Raw genomic sequence first — 15,728 nt, 5'->3', positions numbered from 1 at the left:
GATTTTTTTTTCATTCAAAAAGTTTTATTCGTGAGGCAATATTATCGTGATATTTTGTTACGGATCTGGAAAATTTCTACTTACTGCTAGATTTTTCTGAATATGTAGGTCAAAACACCAGTAATCTTATAAGAGAAAGTTGGCAGTCAGTGATTTTGGAATGAGTTTTAGGAGTGTAAGGATTGGTTGCTGACTTATGCATGATCAGAACTAAGTGCCTTCATCTGCTTTTCCTGCTTCTAAAGCTCTAGAAAGAGCTTTTACAGCAGTTCTTTACTTCTAATTTATTTATTGGGAAATTTTTCATCGTTGCCTCCATCTGGAATAACAGAACCACAAATTGTAAAACCAATTAATCCAGCGTGCTCATTAGGAGCATACAAATCAGCTTAGTAAACTATCAACTTGTAAATAAGACTTCTTGTAGGATGCAGTGGGAATTATCACAAAGCATGAACATTTCTTTCGGTTTCTTCCAAAATGCTGTTCTCCCTAACTTTCTATTCTCATTTTCCTACTCTCTCATCTCTCCCACCGCCTGTACTTTAAATTTGTTCAATTAAGCAAAATGGTAGAATTGAGATAATTATTCATTTCTGATAGTACTTTGAAATTAAGTTTGGTTAAGGAACAATGAGATGAGTTGAATCTGAATGGTTCGCAGCTTGTAACTTACAAAAACAAATGAGCAATCGAAAAAGGAAGGATATTGATGTTGGATAAATTCTCTTACCTGGTCATTTGAAAGTAACCAGAGCCTAGTTATAGATGCAGAATTGTAGAATAAAATTGGATGATGTCACAATAGAAAGGAAGAATAACGCTCTGTTTGAGCGTACGTGGCAGGTATGATTGACCTCTCCACTGGGAAGTCTTCATCTTTGAGGGTGTAGAAAGACTGGTACCAGACAAAACTTCAGTGATCCCAACAATTTGAGGGAGACTTTTAGTATTCCTACAAATCCATGATGGCAAACCTATGGCACGCATGCCAGAGGTGACACACAGAGCCATCTCTGTGGGCATGTGCACCGTCGCCCTAGCTCAGCCAGCTGGTCGTTGGGTTTCCGAGGTGCGCATGCGTACCCGCTAGCTGGTCGTCAGGTTTCTGGTGTGCGTGCATGCGCCTTCCGGTTTGGCCACTCTGTGCCTAAAAGATTCGCCTTCACTGCTATAGATTCTTAAACGTTAAAATATAAAAATGCTTTATCTTGCATATTGAGAAATACACGCTACTGGTCTTTCCAGATCTTTGTCTGCCTTTTCTAAATCATGTATTTTTCTAAACCATTTTCTAAACTATGGTATTTATCTGGCGTTTCTGCAGACTAAACGAAGGACTTAATTCATACAGAGGTCTTTTTCTGCCGCAAATTATACTTTTAATTATGATACATAATTATAATTGCAGATTTTGCACCTGCATCCATTCGGAAACTAGAGGGTGATTGTTTCTTACTTTCTTTTAAAAAGAAGTTCCCAGTCCTTTCATTTGTGTAGCTCATTACATCATCACAGAGGATTTTGGAGAAGCATCTTTAAGCCAGGAGTCCACATTGCAACATCTGCAGGCACTACGACGCACAAGTCTTTGGATGGCATCTGCAAAATCCTAAAATAGAATAATTTTGGTTTTTTTAAAATGGCCTGTACCATTGCACTAAGATTATCAAATCTCACAGTGTGTCGGTGTTAGTATCTAAAATCCAAAAAATGTTGGGCAAGAAAGCTAAAGCAAAGAAGGACCAAGTCCCAGGGCTGTCTTAACTCATGGCCTGATGGGCAATTTCCCGTGGGCCCCACAAGCATAGGGGCCCCATATTAATCTGTGTATGTTAACCCTTCAGTGCACCTTGTATCATATAAATCCAGCAACATATTTATTACATCTTACTGCATTTTTAAAATTAATACTAACATGCAAATATATGTTTAATTTTATCGACCATTTACATTTTTATTCCTGTGAGTAGTTGTCATAAGGGTCCCAGAACAATGCTTTTCCCGGGGCCCATAATGCTGTTAAGACTGCCAAGTCCTGGGGTTTTTGGAAGCGATTTCTGTTCTGGAAGTTGCTTGATGAAGGAGTAGATTTGGCAGTACTATATTGCAAAATGGTGAGAACATGCTGTGGGAGAATCCAAAATAGTATTTCCTTCCAGACCCTCTTTCAGTCCTAGTCTATCCCATGGGAATGCTCTGTAAGTTCATAAACATTCTTTTGACTTCTGAAGGGCAGAAATGTCAGCAGTTATAAAAATGGTTCATGTAAAATGCCTTGTCTCTGGCCAAATATAGTGCTCGCAAGTCTGTTTAGAAGCGGATGTATCCTGAATTTTGAAAATGTAGCGAAAGGGCACAGAACATAAATATCATAAGCGCCAAACTATCAGCAGTCTGTTTGCTGCCCTTGAAAATAACCCACTTCCTGGACTTAGACGATGACTTTTTATTTCTAATTCTACCAAAGATCCAGAACTAACAAGTAGCACCCAATTTACATTCATAGATAGTAATTAATAAGACTGTTGGAATGACACAATCTTTTTGACTTGGAAACTTTCAATCAGTGCAAAATGAAGAGCTTCATAGGCACTAACATGATATACCATATTTTTCGGAGTATAAGACGCACAGGAGTATAAGACGCACCAAGATTTCAAAGAGGTAAATTTTTTAAAAAAGTTTTTGCATTCTGCAGACCTCCCAAACCCTCTGCATGCCTCATTTTTTAAAAAAAAATGGGGCATGCAGAGAGTTTGAGAGGCCTGCAAAGCACTCCTGGGGGCAAAAACGAGCAAAAAATGGAAACAGGCCCGTTTTGCCCCCAAAAAAGGAGGGGCACGCATAGCCTTTAGGGGGCTTGTAGAGTGCTCCTGGGGGCTGGGGGACATTTTTCACTCGTTTCTGCCCTCCCCAGCCCCCGGAAGCACTTTGCAGGCCTCCCAAAGCTTCTGCGTGTACATTTTTGTGAAGGGGGAGGAGTTTCAGGAGGCCAAAAATGTGTATAAGACACCCAGTGTATAAGATACCCATATTTTCACTGTCTTTTTTTGTGGGGGGGGGAGGTGAGTCTTATACTCTGAAAAATATGGTAAGCTTTCTTGCATTTATTTGCTTCCAGTGTATTTCTGGGCCAATTCAAATTACTGTATTAAGTTTGACCTCTGCAGAGTTTAACCTTCATAACTAATTCAACACCTGCCGTGTGCTTACCTTAAGGTCATCAGCAGAATATCTTTCTTCAATCTAAATCCAGAGATTTGCTGTGAAACAGCTGTTCTCCAGCTTTGGAGCACTCATTTAGAAAAGTAATCCTCACATCTTTTTAGTGAGGAACCTTTGTTACAATTGCTCTCCCAAGCATTTTAGAAGTATGACTTTATTTTTCCAAAGGGAAAAAAAGACTAACTTTTCTCCAAGTATAATCTGTGTTATCTAAACCTTGATAGAATATAAAGGAAGTCAATGAATATTTTTCCATCTATCATTTGATGGTAAGTGGGCTTTGCAAATGAATATAATTACCTTCCTTTGGGGTCACTAGGACACAGCCTGCAATATATTTTGAATTCTTAATGACCTGTTTTATATTGTCTGTGCTGGGGGTATTTTTCCATTGTTTCCGCAGTTTGCTTGCTGGATTTTAAGGATTGTGATTTGTACCTTACGAAAAGTTTAATTATGTGCAATAGCTAGAGCAGGGGTCTCCAAACTTGGCCATTGAAGACTTGTGGACTTCAACTCCCAGAATTCCTCAGCCAGCTGTGGCTGAGGAATTCTGGGAGTTGAAGTCCACAAGTCTTAAAAGTTGCCAAGTTTGGAGACCCCTGAGCTAGAGACTTAACAATCATTGAGTATTTATACTCAAGCTAAACACAATTGCAGACCAAGCTCCCCATTGTTGTCCCTCTCCTCTGTTTTCCAGAACCTGTCCCTGCCTTTTCCTCCTGGCAGCGTAATGACGTAGAGACCGATGAAGCTCGTCTTTCCCCTCAGGCTGGACGCCTCATTCAGCAGCTTCTGGATGAAGACAGTGACCCAATGCTGTCCCCTCGCTTTTATAACTATGGGCAAAGTCAGCAGTACTTGGATGACACAGAAGTACCTCCTTCTCCACCCAATTCTCATTCATTCATGAGGTAGGTTGGCTGGTCATTACTTGGGTAGGACTTCACCTTCCTTACCAAACTGCTCCAGAATTCCAGCCACCCATTTCTTCCAACTGAACTGGTCTGACCTAGGCTTCACAGGAGCATGAAGCAAACTCCATGTCCCGACAAAAACCCCTTTTATTAATTGACTGTGAATTCTGCTCATTCACATCCAGCAAAGTCTTTCAAGGGAGGATTTACAGTCACGGACCTTATCTGGCTTGGAGAGCTGCCAGGCCGATATCTGCAAAACTTGGCAAGGAGTTCGGAGAGTCACAAACCAATTAAGCGAACGAATTGTCTCCTGCAAACTCCACTCCCTTTTGCTCCTCTTTTATTTTCTCTGGGAGGGGCCATTCATCGTTCACCCGTGGCCTTCCAAGTCAACCCCTGTTCTTTAGCTGTTCCCTTCATCTGGCAACTCTGCGCATGTGCACACTGGGAACAGGTTCCAGCTCTTTGTCTGCCTCACTGATGTTTGACTCTGAAGGCAGCTGATAACTGGCATACAGCTCTGGCCCCCTCTCTGCCTCTGACATAGAGCCCTCATCAGAGCCTTCCCCAGACTCCAGGACTGGCCCCTGTTCCTCCCCAACCTCCTCACTGTCCGAATCTTCTGCCAGCTCTGCTGGTTGTTGGCCACAACATAAACCTAGAGTCCTTCCCGTTGTGCCGTTAATCTATTTTTAGCAGATACTCAATACAATAGGTTTTTGGACATACTCCGTCTGCAATGCAGAATTCTCTGTGATTTAGAGGAGAGACTGTCCTTCTTGGTTTTATATCAAAGATCTCCCATGTTTCTTCATATTTTGTTCTAGATGAGATTGTGAAAGGAAAAAGAAGGGTAGGTCCACATTTGGGAATGTTTAATTAACGTAAACATCCCGCAGGGGAGAAAAGAGGAACTGCAAAAATATAAAGCTAGGATTTTGTTCAGAAAATGTCTTGCAGGTGATGGCGGCTGAAACTATTTTCTCCACCAACGTGGAGTATTGTGTCCCATTTCATGTTTGTAGCATTTTATTTTGCTGTGCATATAAACTAGGTTTTTAAGGCAAAGAATATAACTTGGCAATCTTAACAAAATATATTAAATCTATGATCTCAGCTGCCATCTTGACACTTAATCTCAGTTTTAAGGCATGGAACAAAATGTAATACCCTGTTTCCCTGGAAATAAAACCTCCCCGGCTTAAAAACCCAACCGGGCTTTTGAGCGCATGCACTAAAATACCCCCCCCCCAATAAGCCCTCCCCAAAAATATTGCAACACAGCAGCAGCCATGAGGTGACCATGCTTGCCACCTCCTGCACCTCAAAAATAATAAGACCCCTCCAAAAATAAGGCCAAGTGCTTATTTCAGGGGTCAAAAGAAAATAAGACCCTCTCTTATTATCGGGGAAACACAGTAGTACAGCGATATCAAAGGAGGCAAACACAGGCCATCTGGAATCAAATATCCAGTTTCTACCCAATAAACAGCATTGGTTCTATATTCTAATTTGTGTCTTCATACATCCTCTGATCCTGTGGTTTTCTATTCAGTCATCATTTAAGTATGTTTGCATTATGCATTTTCATGCAATCAATGACTTGTTTTGATATTCTACGTTTTGCATTTCTGTGGAGGAGATCTGGAAACAATTGTCTTCCTAAGGCTTGGAGATTTCTCCAGCCAAAGCTGGGAGTGATGAAATATATATATATAATTCCATATAAAGGAGCATATGACAGCAGCTAACATTTTTTTAGAATATTCATGACTGGGAGAGACATGGTAACAAGGTCAGCCAATGAATAGGCATAACAACTAAATCAGAGCACTTAGTGCTGAGAATTGAAACTGAAACTACTCTTGTCTGCTCTGAACTCTGAAATGAAACTAACTGTTCTCTCCTGCTTGTGTTCTGCTTGTAACTTCTACCATGTTGAAAGAATCTACTATTGATATTGTACATTTATCCATCTGTTATTATGTATATAAAGAAATTAATGAATCCAGCTATGAATCAGTGATCTGTGTGTGCTTTCTGGATTTGATTTTTCTGTAACAAACTCTGATAATTTTCTGGAAATCCTCTTTTTATGGGATCCTCTTTTCATGTCCCTGTATGTGCACAAATTAATTGAACCATAACGGCATGGCTTTCCTTCTAGGCGAAGAAGTTCTTCTTTGGGATCTTACGAAGATGACAGTGAAGATTTGACACCAGCACAGTTAACTCGCAGGATTCAAGGACTGAAGAAAAAGATCAGGCGGTACGAAGACAAGTTTGAGGAGGAGAGAAAGTATAGAGTAAGCTGACGAAAACTTTTCCTTTCAATCAAACAGTACTTTTCAGATTTTAATTTCTTTCCCAGTTATCCAAATGTAATTTACCTGAACATCACTAGTAGTTGAATTGTTAAAACAGTATAATCATTTAGCTGATTGTCTAGTAGAGGAAATTACTGACTAGTTTTTTTAAAAATTATTAATTAGCCATCCCTTCTTTCACCCATTGGGGAGGAAAAGCCCACTAAACTGAGCAAATAATGCATATCTAAATAAAATAGAACTGTCATTTGTTTGTTTTTTTAAACTTACCATATTCATTTATCAGAGGTGGCAAACCATGGCCCCTTTATGACCTGTGGACTTCATCTCCCAGAATTCCTGAGTTGGTTCAGAAATTCTGGGAGTTGAAGTCCACAAGTCATAAAAGGGCCATCGTTCCCCACTCCTGCTTTAAAATGTCACTCAGAAAAGGCCAAGATGGCTTAATTATATTAAAGAAGACCATCTAGATCAGCGGAAAGTTTTGGAAAACTTTGAAAAGTGCTGGAATAAATTAAATAAATGTGTTTATTACAAGCCTTGATTTCAATTCCTTCGTTCACAAAAATCCTTTGTTCCTATTTGTTTAGCCCTCTCACAGTGACAAAGCAGCCAATCTCGAGGTGCTGAAATGGACAAATGACCTTGCAAAGTTTAGGAAGCAGCTAAAAGGTGAGAATTAACCTGGCAACACCTCCTTGTTTAGGATTGGACTTACTTTCCATTGCCTGTCATTAAAAATACTTTTTTTTCTCTTTCTTGCCCAAAACTAGAGTCAAAACTGAAACTGTCAGAAGAAAAGCTGGCTCCTATGACACGCCAACGTAGCAATACACTCCCCAAAAGTTTTGGCTCTCAGTTGGAGAAGGAGGAAGAGAAACGTGATGTCTCTGATAAATCATCTAAGCCCTCAGTGGAGACAACTTTGGAATCCATGCACAAGAAGCTCCAGGAGAAAAGGACAGAAGCAAATCGACCTGAGGATATTAAGGTACAACTTAGGAAAACAGAAAGAAAAAAAATGATAATTTTAAAAAATCCCACACCATTATTAAGATCTTCTCTGAAGTGGTGTGCATACAGACATGATAGGTAAAGGTAAAGGTTCCCCTCGCACATATGTGCTAGTCGTTCCCAACCCTAGGGGGCAGTGCTGCATCTTATACTCCAAAAACTATGGTATGTCTTAAATTTTTATTGTAAGCTGTCCCAAGTTATATACACTATATTGCCAAAAGTATTCGCTCACCCATCTAAATAATCAGAATCAGGTGCTCCAATCACTCCCATGGCCACAGGGGTATAAAATCAAGTACCTAGGCATGCAAACTGTTTTTACAAACATTTGTGGAAGAATGGGTCGCTCTCAGGAGCTCAGTGAATTCCAGCATGGAACTGTGATAGGATGCCACCTACGCAACAAATCCAGTCGTGAAATTTCCTCGCTCCTAAATATTCCACAGTCAACTGTCAGCTGTATTATAAGAACGTGGAAGTGTTTGGGAATGACAGCAACTCAGCCATGAAATGGTAGGCCACGTAAACTCATCCAACATTCAGTGTGTGACCTCACAAATGCGCTTCTGGAAGAATGGTCAAAAATTCCCATCAACACACTCCTGAACCTTGTGGAGAGCCTTCCCAGAAGAGTTGAAGCTGTTATAGCTGCAAAGGGTGGATCGACGTCCTATTGAACCCTATGGATTAGGAATGGGATGTCACTTACAGTAAGTTCATATGCGAGTAAAGGCAGGTGAGCGAATACTTTTAGCAATATAGTGTATGTGAGATGGACAATGATAAAAACCCAGTAACTAAATGGATAACTGGTTTTTCTACTTAGTAGATGTCCAGTGGATGTTCCATGACACAGAGACCACTAAATAACTGGAGATGCAGGACTAATCTTTGAAAGGGAACACTGTCCTTCTAGAAAACATGAACATTGCAGTCTAGGGCAAAAGAACAGTCAAGCAACATCATCAACTTTTCATCTATTAAGCCTTGTTTATTGACTTTTTTTCTCATGTTGCTTGCCAAGTTTAGTACTTGACATTGCAGCATTCAGATGTTTGCATTTCCATTTGACAAGTACTGTAGTTTCTCAACCTCACCTTCTAGAATCAACCGTTCTAGAAGTTAATTAATATTATTAAAGCATCTTCCACTCTAGTCCATCTCTCAAGAAAGCAGTTGAAATCTAATGGTGTAGGGAATTGTCAATATACCAAGAAGAATTAATAAGGTAGCATCCTTTAGGTCCAAGTCTCAAGACCATCATGTATTGTTTCTTTCAAACACAGCTAAAATATTCTTACAAGTGATGTATTACTTATTTTCACTGACCCACCCAATGAATCCTTTTCTTGACCACCTTCTTAAAAGTCCTGCCCAGGAACGTTTTTCACATCACCAACAATACCAACCCAGGCAGAATTCTGGGCATATCGATTAACTTAATTTAATTTATCATTAGCTTCCTCTGTGCAGAAGCAACTCCAGGTGATGCACAGAGATAAAGGAATTTAAAACAGACTCAAGATAGCCACCGATTAGCAAATAAAAAAACTCCAGGATGGGAAACAGCCATTCAAACAATAGGAGCCGTGCTGGTGCAGTGGTTAGAATGCAGTACTGCAGGCTACTTCTACTTCAGCTGCCAGCAGTTTGGCAGTTCGAGTCTTACCAGCTCAGATTTGACTCAGCCTTCCACCCTTCCCAAGTCAGTAAAATGAGGATTATTGGGAACAATATGCTGATTCTGTAAATCACTTAGAGAGGGCTGTAAACCATATTTTTCGGAGTATAAGATGCACCTTTTTCCCTCAAAAAAGAGGCTGAAAATCTGGTTGCATCTTATACACTAAATACAGCATTTTTGGCCTCCTGAAATCCTGCCCCCTTCACAAAAATGGACGTGCATAGCCTGTAGAAGGCTTTCAGAGAGCTCCTGGGGGCTGGCGAGGGCAGAAATGAGCAAAAAATGGGCCATTTTTTGCTCAGTTTTGTCCCAGCCCCTAGGAGCACTCTATAAGCCTTCTAAAGGCTATGCATGCATAGGTTTTTTTACAAAAAACAGGACCATTTTTTGAAGAAAAAAAAAGTGTGGGGGGGGGTTTGCTCGTTTTTGCGCCCTCCCCTCCCCCAAGCATTCTACAAGCCTCCTAAAGGCTATTCATCCCCCCCTTTTTTTTAAGGGCCCGTTTTTGCAAAAAAGGGGCCCGTTTTGGGGAGGTCTACAGAGTGCAAAAACTGTATTTTTTAAATTTGCCTCTTCAAAACCTTGGTGCGTCTTATACTCCAAAAAATACGATAAGTCTAAGTGATATTGCTATTGCTATACTGTATCCGTACTGTTCCTCTACTTTTTGTCTATCCTTCCTGTACCCAGGATATGACTCGAGATGAGATAGCATCAGAGAAAGTGGCCCTTCAGAAATCCCTCCTCTATTATGAAAGCATCCATGGAAGACCAGTAAGTATAGTAATTTTTGTATCAAATGGGCTCAGCGTTTCGGTAAATGCAATTATCTGGCCATTAAATGTGATAACATGTCCCCATTCATTAAAATATACAAAGAAAAGTAGCAAAAGAGTGATGTTGAGGACTGGCTTGGTATCATTGTGGACAGTAATTATAATTGGTGCAAAGTATTTAGATAAAAAGAACAGAATAGAATCTAGAATACTTCTATTTGGCCAAGTGTGATTAGACAGACAAGGAATTTATCTCCAGTGAAGAAGCTCTCAATGTACGTGCAAAGAAACAGAGTAATAATAATCATAATGTCACTGTTATGAACAGGGACACACATTTAACTTTGCAGCTGCCAGGATTGTTGGACGAGCAGGTACAAAAACAGCCATGGAAGTGATTGAAGCCTGGGAAACAGGCCCCTCTCGTCAGTCAACAGGAGTGCTGATTCAAGTACTTCGAAGGCGAGGGCTGGGCAGCACAAGCAAACGACAGCTCATGCCTTAAAAGCCAGCCATCAACACACCCCAATCAACATCTAAAGAGCCACATACACAGAACACACATAGAACAGCACTCACTCTGCTAGAGACAAGTTCCTTGAAGATGGGCTCCAGCACGAGTCCGAAATCTCGGAAGACAAAAACCTCTGGTCCCAGTGACCGACCCAGATCGGATCCTGCCACTTCCATCCTGGGACACGTATATTCGTTTCCATTTGTAAGCAGAATAGGATACCCATAAGAGGGTGTAGTAGAGACGATGAGAAGGATGTATAGCCATACAAGATGGTCAATATAGTGAAGACATAAGACTTTGAGGAGTAAGTGTTCAACAGAGTGATGGCACAAGGGGAGGGAAACTGGCCTTGTGTCTAGTTATTTTGGCCTGCAGTGCCCTGTAGCAGCATTCTGAGGGGAGGAGTTAAAACAGTTTATATCCAGGATGTGAGGAGTCTGTAGATATTTTCTCAGCCCTCCTTCTGACCTGGGTAATATACAGGTCTTCTATGGAAGGCAGGCTGATTGTGATTGTTTTTTCTGCAGCTCCTTGAGTGGCAGCTCCATGACAGGAATGTGTACCTGTCCTGGTTAGCTGCTGTACCAAACCAGATGTGATTTGGTTAGGTAGGGATCAGCCCATGAGCTTAGACCATGAAAGATGAAAAGACGTTCCCTTTTCAAGGGATTGGTAAAAATGGAACTGCTTAGAACCACAGAGCTGACTGATAAAAATGTCCATTTAAACAGGTAACTATGATGATGATGAATGCAAGAATTCAAAGTGCAACAGCCTGCATTGTTGCAGTTGTATTTTACTTAAATTCCACATTGGATATCGTGCATATGTAGATGTTAACTTTTTTGATTCGGTAGGAAATATTAATAAGGGCAAACAATCACATACCCAAGCAGGATAAAATGAAGGAGTCTGGTGAGATAATAGGAAAGAAACAGTTCTAAGAATGATTATAATGCCATTAAGTTTCTGTTGTACAATTGTATTCCTTATCAGTAGCCCAGCCCTACCCTTCAAAAGGGGATAATAGAAAGTACCGTATTTTTCAGAGTATAAGACAAACCATTTTCCCTCAAAAAAGAGGCTGAAAATCTGGGTGCACCTTATACACTGAATACAGCATTTTTGCCTCCCGAAACCCTGCCCCCTTCACCAAAATGGCTGTGCAGAGCCTTTAGGAGGCTTTCAGGGTGCTCCTGGGGGCTGGGGAGGGCAGAAATGAGCGAAAACAGGCCGTTTTTTGCCCGCCAGCCCCAAGGAGCACTCTATAAGCCTCCTAAAAGCTATGCATGCCTTTTTTTTTTTTTACAACAAACGGGCCCATTTTCATGAAAAACAGGCCGTGTTTTGCTCGTTTTTGCCCAGCACCCAGGAGCACTCTACAAGCCTCCTAAAGGCTATGCATGCCCTTTTTTTGACAAGCTCTGCAGAGTGAAAAAAAATTTTTTTTTTATTTGCCTCTTCATAATCTTGGTGTGTCTTATACTCCGGTGCGTCTTATACTCTGGAAAATATGGTAGATCATCTTTCTTTTTCACAAGACATTCCCTAGAAAACAGAGTCTATGCTGTAACAAATGTGATTGATCACTAGCGGTAAATAGTTCTCTTTGCTGAAATCTGGCAACGTCCGAGACTTTTGGACCGATACCCAAATATGGTCAGCTTTAGCAAAACCTACCTACCACCAGCCCCAAGATTCAGGTAATTTTCTTCTTTTTCAGGTAACAAAACACGAACGGCAAACTATGAAGCCCCTCTATGACAGATACCGTTTGGTGAAACAGATCCTCTCAAGAGCAAACTCTATTCCCATTATCGTGAGTGTAAACCTAATGTTTTGATTATTGCACTTGAATTATCTTAGCAAGCAGGACAAGGGAGAACACTGTTGCTCCTAGTCCACATCTTCTCTGTAGTAACAGCCAAATAATTATATTTATACTTGCACATTATGAAAAGAAATACAAGTTTCCCTAGCAACTACGTCAGATCAGCAGCATTTCATCCTCTTCATTTAACGACCTCATAATCCCTTGCAGGGTCTGGGCAATTAAATGGAGCTAGCAGAATGTTTACTGGCCGGATGCGCTTCCTGTCACCAATGCGGAGTTTTGTTCAGCAGATATACTGTTCTGAGAAATTCATCCTTTCTTGGTGCTTATCAGACTCCTGGTTCTTGTTTTAAATGCTTCTAATGAAAACAAAAATAAATTGAAAGCTAGTGCATGGCGAACCAGAGGCTCTTCTTTCTGTAGTTCTTAGAGACATTCAGTAGTTTCTACTCCACATTCTAATAAAAACAATACTTCCAAATAAAGCTTTTCGGAAGCTTTGTTTGGAAGTATTCTCTCCTGCCCAGGTGGGAAAAAATGCAAAAAAAAAATACAGACAAGAATGAATGGTGGGGAGAAACTTTACAAGTTTGCTCTACTTAAAGGGGTGCCCGTATTTTATGTTCTTGAAATTCCAAACATGTCCTCAGCTTACAGTGCTGGGGATCTCTGTCGTAGATCATGCAGCATAGTGAAAATAGAGCTTGTAAGATTTTTCACAAATAGGAGCTTTTGTTCCTTAAGACCTTGCAAAAATGAATGGAACTGCAGAATGCACGGGCCATGCGTGTACCATTCAGGACAGAACATCTTTTGATGGTTTACAGCTCACAAGTAGAAGAAACTAGCTTTGCAGACGTGGGGGGGGGGGGGGTTAAAGGGAATGCTTCTGCGTGAGCGGTGGGGAAGTGCATGTTTGCAGCTCATCTGCGCATAAATGGGGCATGCGTACACTTTCATCGCTGTTGCAAATGGGAATGCACGCTCACCCACTGCTGGCGCGAGTGGGGATGCATACACATACACATGTGCTTGCCACTTCCGCAACCCAGTTCTGAATGGCTCATGGCCTGAAGGTGGCCCGCGCCCTGGGGGCTGGAGACCTCTGGTATAGGTGATAACCTGGAAGAAACCGTATCTCATCCAATCAGTTCATTAGATCAGAATTCTTACTGGGAAATGCTGCTGCCAGGGGGTGAAGTGGTGCAGTGGCCTAGAGGTGGAGCTTGTGCTCCATTTTCGGTGGCCAGAGCATCACAGACAGGTATTTCGCTGTTTCCAGAGTGGGCCCACGGGCCAGATCCAGCCCACAGGCCTTACGTTTGACACCCCTGGCCTAGAATAATAATACCATACTAGCGTGTTGATGTGGGAATTACCGTATTTTTTGGAGTATAAGACGCACCTTTTCCCCCCCTAAAAGAGGGTGAAAATTTGGGTGCGTCTTATACACTGAATGTAGCCCCACCCACCCACCAGCCCCTACCTTTTGGCCTCTGCTTTCCAGCGATTTACCTCTTTGCAGCAAATGGGGGCTTGTGGAGGCTTCAATAGGCTATAGCAATCCCTGCAGCCTGAAACAGCTGATGATTGAGAAATTGAAAGTGACTCAATTTGCTCCACAAGGCAAATTGCTGGGAGGCAGATTTTTTTTTCATATGCTAATCAGGCTGTTTGCTGCAAGGAGGTAAGTCAATAACTATAAATGCCTACAGAATGTTCAAATTATTAGATTTATTTTTTAAAGTCTTCTTTATTATTAATCTAGACAACTTAACAAAATTAAGAAGCTTTTTAAAATACTGTAAATGCTTGATCTGAAGAGGCCCAGTGCTATTGTTTTCAAAAGTGCTATTCTTTTAAATAGCAGAGAGTAACTACAGTATACTTCCAGAAAGCACATCAATTTTAACAGCATCTGTACAAATATAGTCTGAAATATAACACTACAAACAGTATATATTGTCTGTACTGTTTGCTGTTTGTTGCAAGGTGGCAAATTGCTGGGAGGCAGAGGCAGATATTTTTCCCTTGTTTTCCTCCCCAAAAGCTAGGTGCGTCTTATACTTCGAAGCGTCTTATACTCCAAAAAAATACAGCAATGTGCTGCGGGATGTGGGGAGAGAATAAAGTGGAAAAAGAACAGGTTGTAATATAACCTATTTGAATATTTGCAGGGTTCTCCCTCTAGCAAGCGGAGAAGTCCTTTGCTACAGCCAATAATTGAAGGAGAAACTGCTTCCTTCTTCAAGGAGGTAAAGGTAAACCGAAAGATGGACTTTGCTCTCCCCTCTCACATTAATCCATTTCTTCCACTTACATCAGTTCTTCTTTTCCACTGTGGGGGATGAAGATAATGCTCTTCCTTCATCTCCATGTTTCCAGGAAGCAAAATCAATAGACGAGAATATCTGCAGCTCAGGGTTGAACCTGAGGGGTCCTTGGTGCTCTCTGAGCTGGGTTGTTTTCATGCAGACGTTTCATTATCAAACTAGGTAACACCATCAGTGCACCAAGGACCTCACAGCAAAAGCAACAGCTGTTTTTCTCAGTTTGCCCACATTCCAATTACTGCTTTTACAACGTACTTTCAGTTATAACAGTTTTGCATCCTAGTTCCTGGATTTCTAAAATCATCCCACCCATAGAAGCTAGAGATCAACTAATACAGTCTGATTTAGAAAATTATTTTATTTAGTGATATACTGCAACATTACAATTTCTCTAGACTTTTAATCTATGTAATTGATGCAAGACCCAAGTTTGTCTAGAACAGGGGTGTCAAACTCAATTTCTTGAAGGATGTGGTTGACCTTGGAGGGCTGGGCGGGCATGGCTGACTGGGTTGGTGGGTGTGGCCAGCTTGACACCACTCACTGGGCGTGGCCGACTGGGCATGGCCAGCTTGATGCTACTCCCCAAACTATGGCATGTTTCTTATTCGCACTGGGTAGACTGGGCCAAAGCCACACTGGCCCAATGTTTCCTCTTCGCATTGGGTAGACCTGGCCGAAGCGAAGTGGGCCAGCCCCTTACATTTTCCAAGACGGCCCCATAAGCCGGATCTGACCACATTGCAGGCTTGTGTTTGACACCCCTGACCTAGAAGAATGTTCTGAAAGGTCTAATATCATTATTTTTAATCTTCATGCTTTTGTTTATTGACTCACTACCAGTGAAAGAAATATATCTCTGCAGTTCTGTCTAACCTCATTTGCCCACTGCAAAAGGACATATTCTGGCAATAAGAGAGTATAAGTTGTTATGTTGTCCTTTCCCTTCCCCAGTTTTGCAGTAGCATAATGCGAAAGTTACTTGGCATAACAGCCACAATTTGTCAGTTTCAGGAACCTTCCACTTCTTATGCCAGACATTCAATTCAGTAAGTGGTAAAAGTAGCCTGACCAACAGCAAAATAGTTGCTT

The 15,728-nt window shown here is 41.2% G+C and overlaps 1 protein-coding gene across 5 annotated transcripts in view; it reads left to right on the top strand.

The window, feature by feature from the left end:
* The window catches only part of FAM13A (family with sequence similarity 13 member A), a 158,808-nt gene that overhangs the window by 132,488 nt on the left and 10,592 nt on the right, over nucleotides 1-15,728 (top strand). For all 5 annotated transcript variants that reach the window (XM_081959546.1, XM_081959544.1, XM_081959545.1 and 2 more), the window contains 7 exons: nucleotides 3,929-4,142; nucleotides 6,316-6,454; nucleotides 7,066-7,147; nucleotides 7,249-7,466; nucleotides 9,867-9,950; nucleotides 12,193-12,288; nucleotides 14,481-14,564. In XM_081959546.1, coding sequence (XP_081815672.1) covers nucleotides 3,929-4,142; nucleotides 6,316-6,454; nucleotides 7,066-7,147; nucleotides 7,249-7,466; nucleotides 9,867-9,950; nucleotides 12,193-12,288; nucleotides 14,481-14,564 — 917 coding nt within the window. The remainder of the gene's footprint in view (nucleotides 1-3,928; nucleotides 4,143-6,315; nucleotides 6,455-7,065; nucleotides 7,148-7,248; nucleotides 7,467-9,866; nucleotides 9,951-12,192; nucleotides 12,289-14,480; nucleotides 14,565-15,728) is intronic.

Source organism: Natrix helvetica, assembly GCF_964273705.1.
Source record: "Natrix helvetica genome assembly, chromosome: 7".
Lineage (NCBI taxonomy): Eukaryota > Metazoa > Chordata > Lepidosauria > Squamata > Natricidae > Natrix > Natrix helvetica.
The sequence above is the reverse complement of the archived record's forward strand: the minus strand, read 5'-3'. Positions and strand labels throughout refer to the sequence as shown.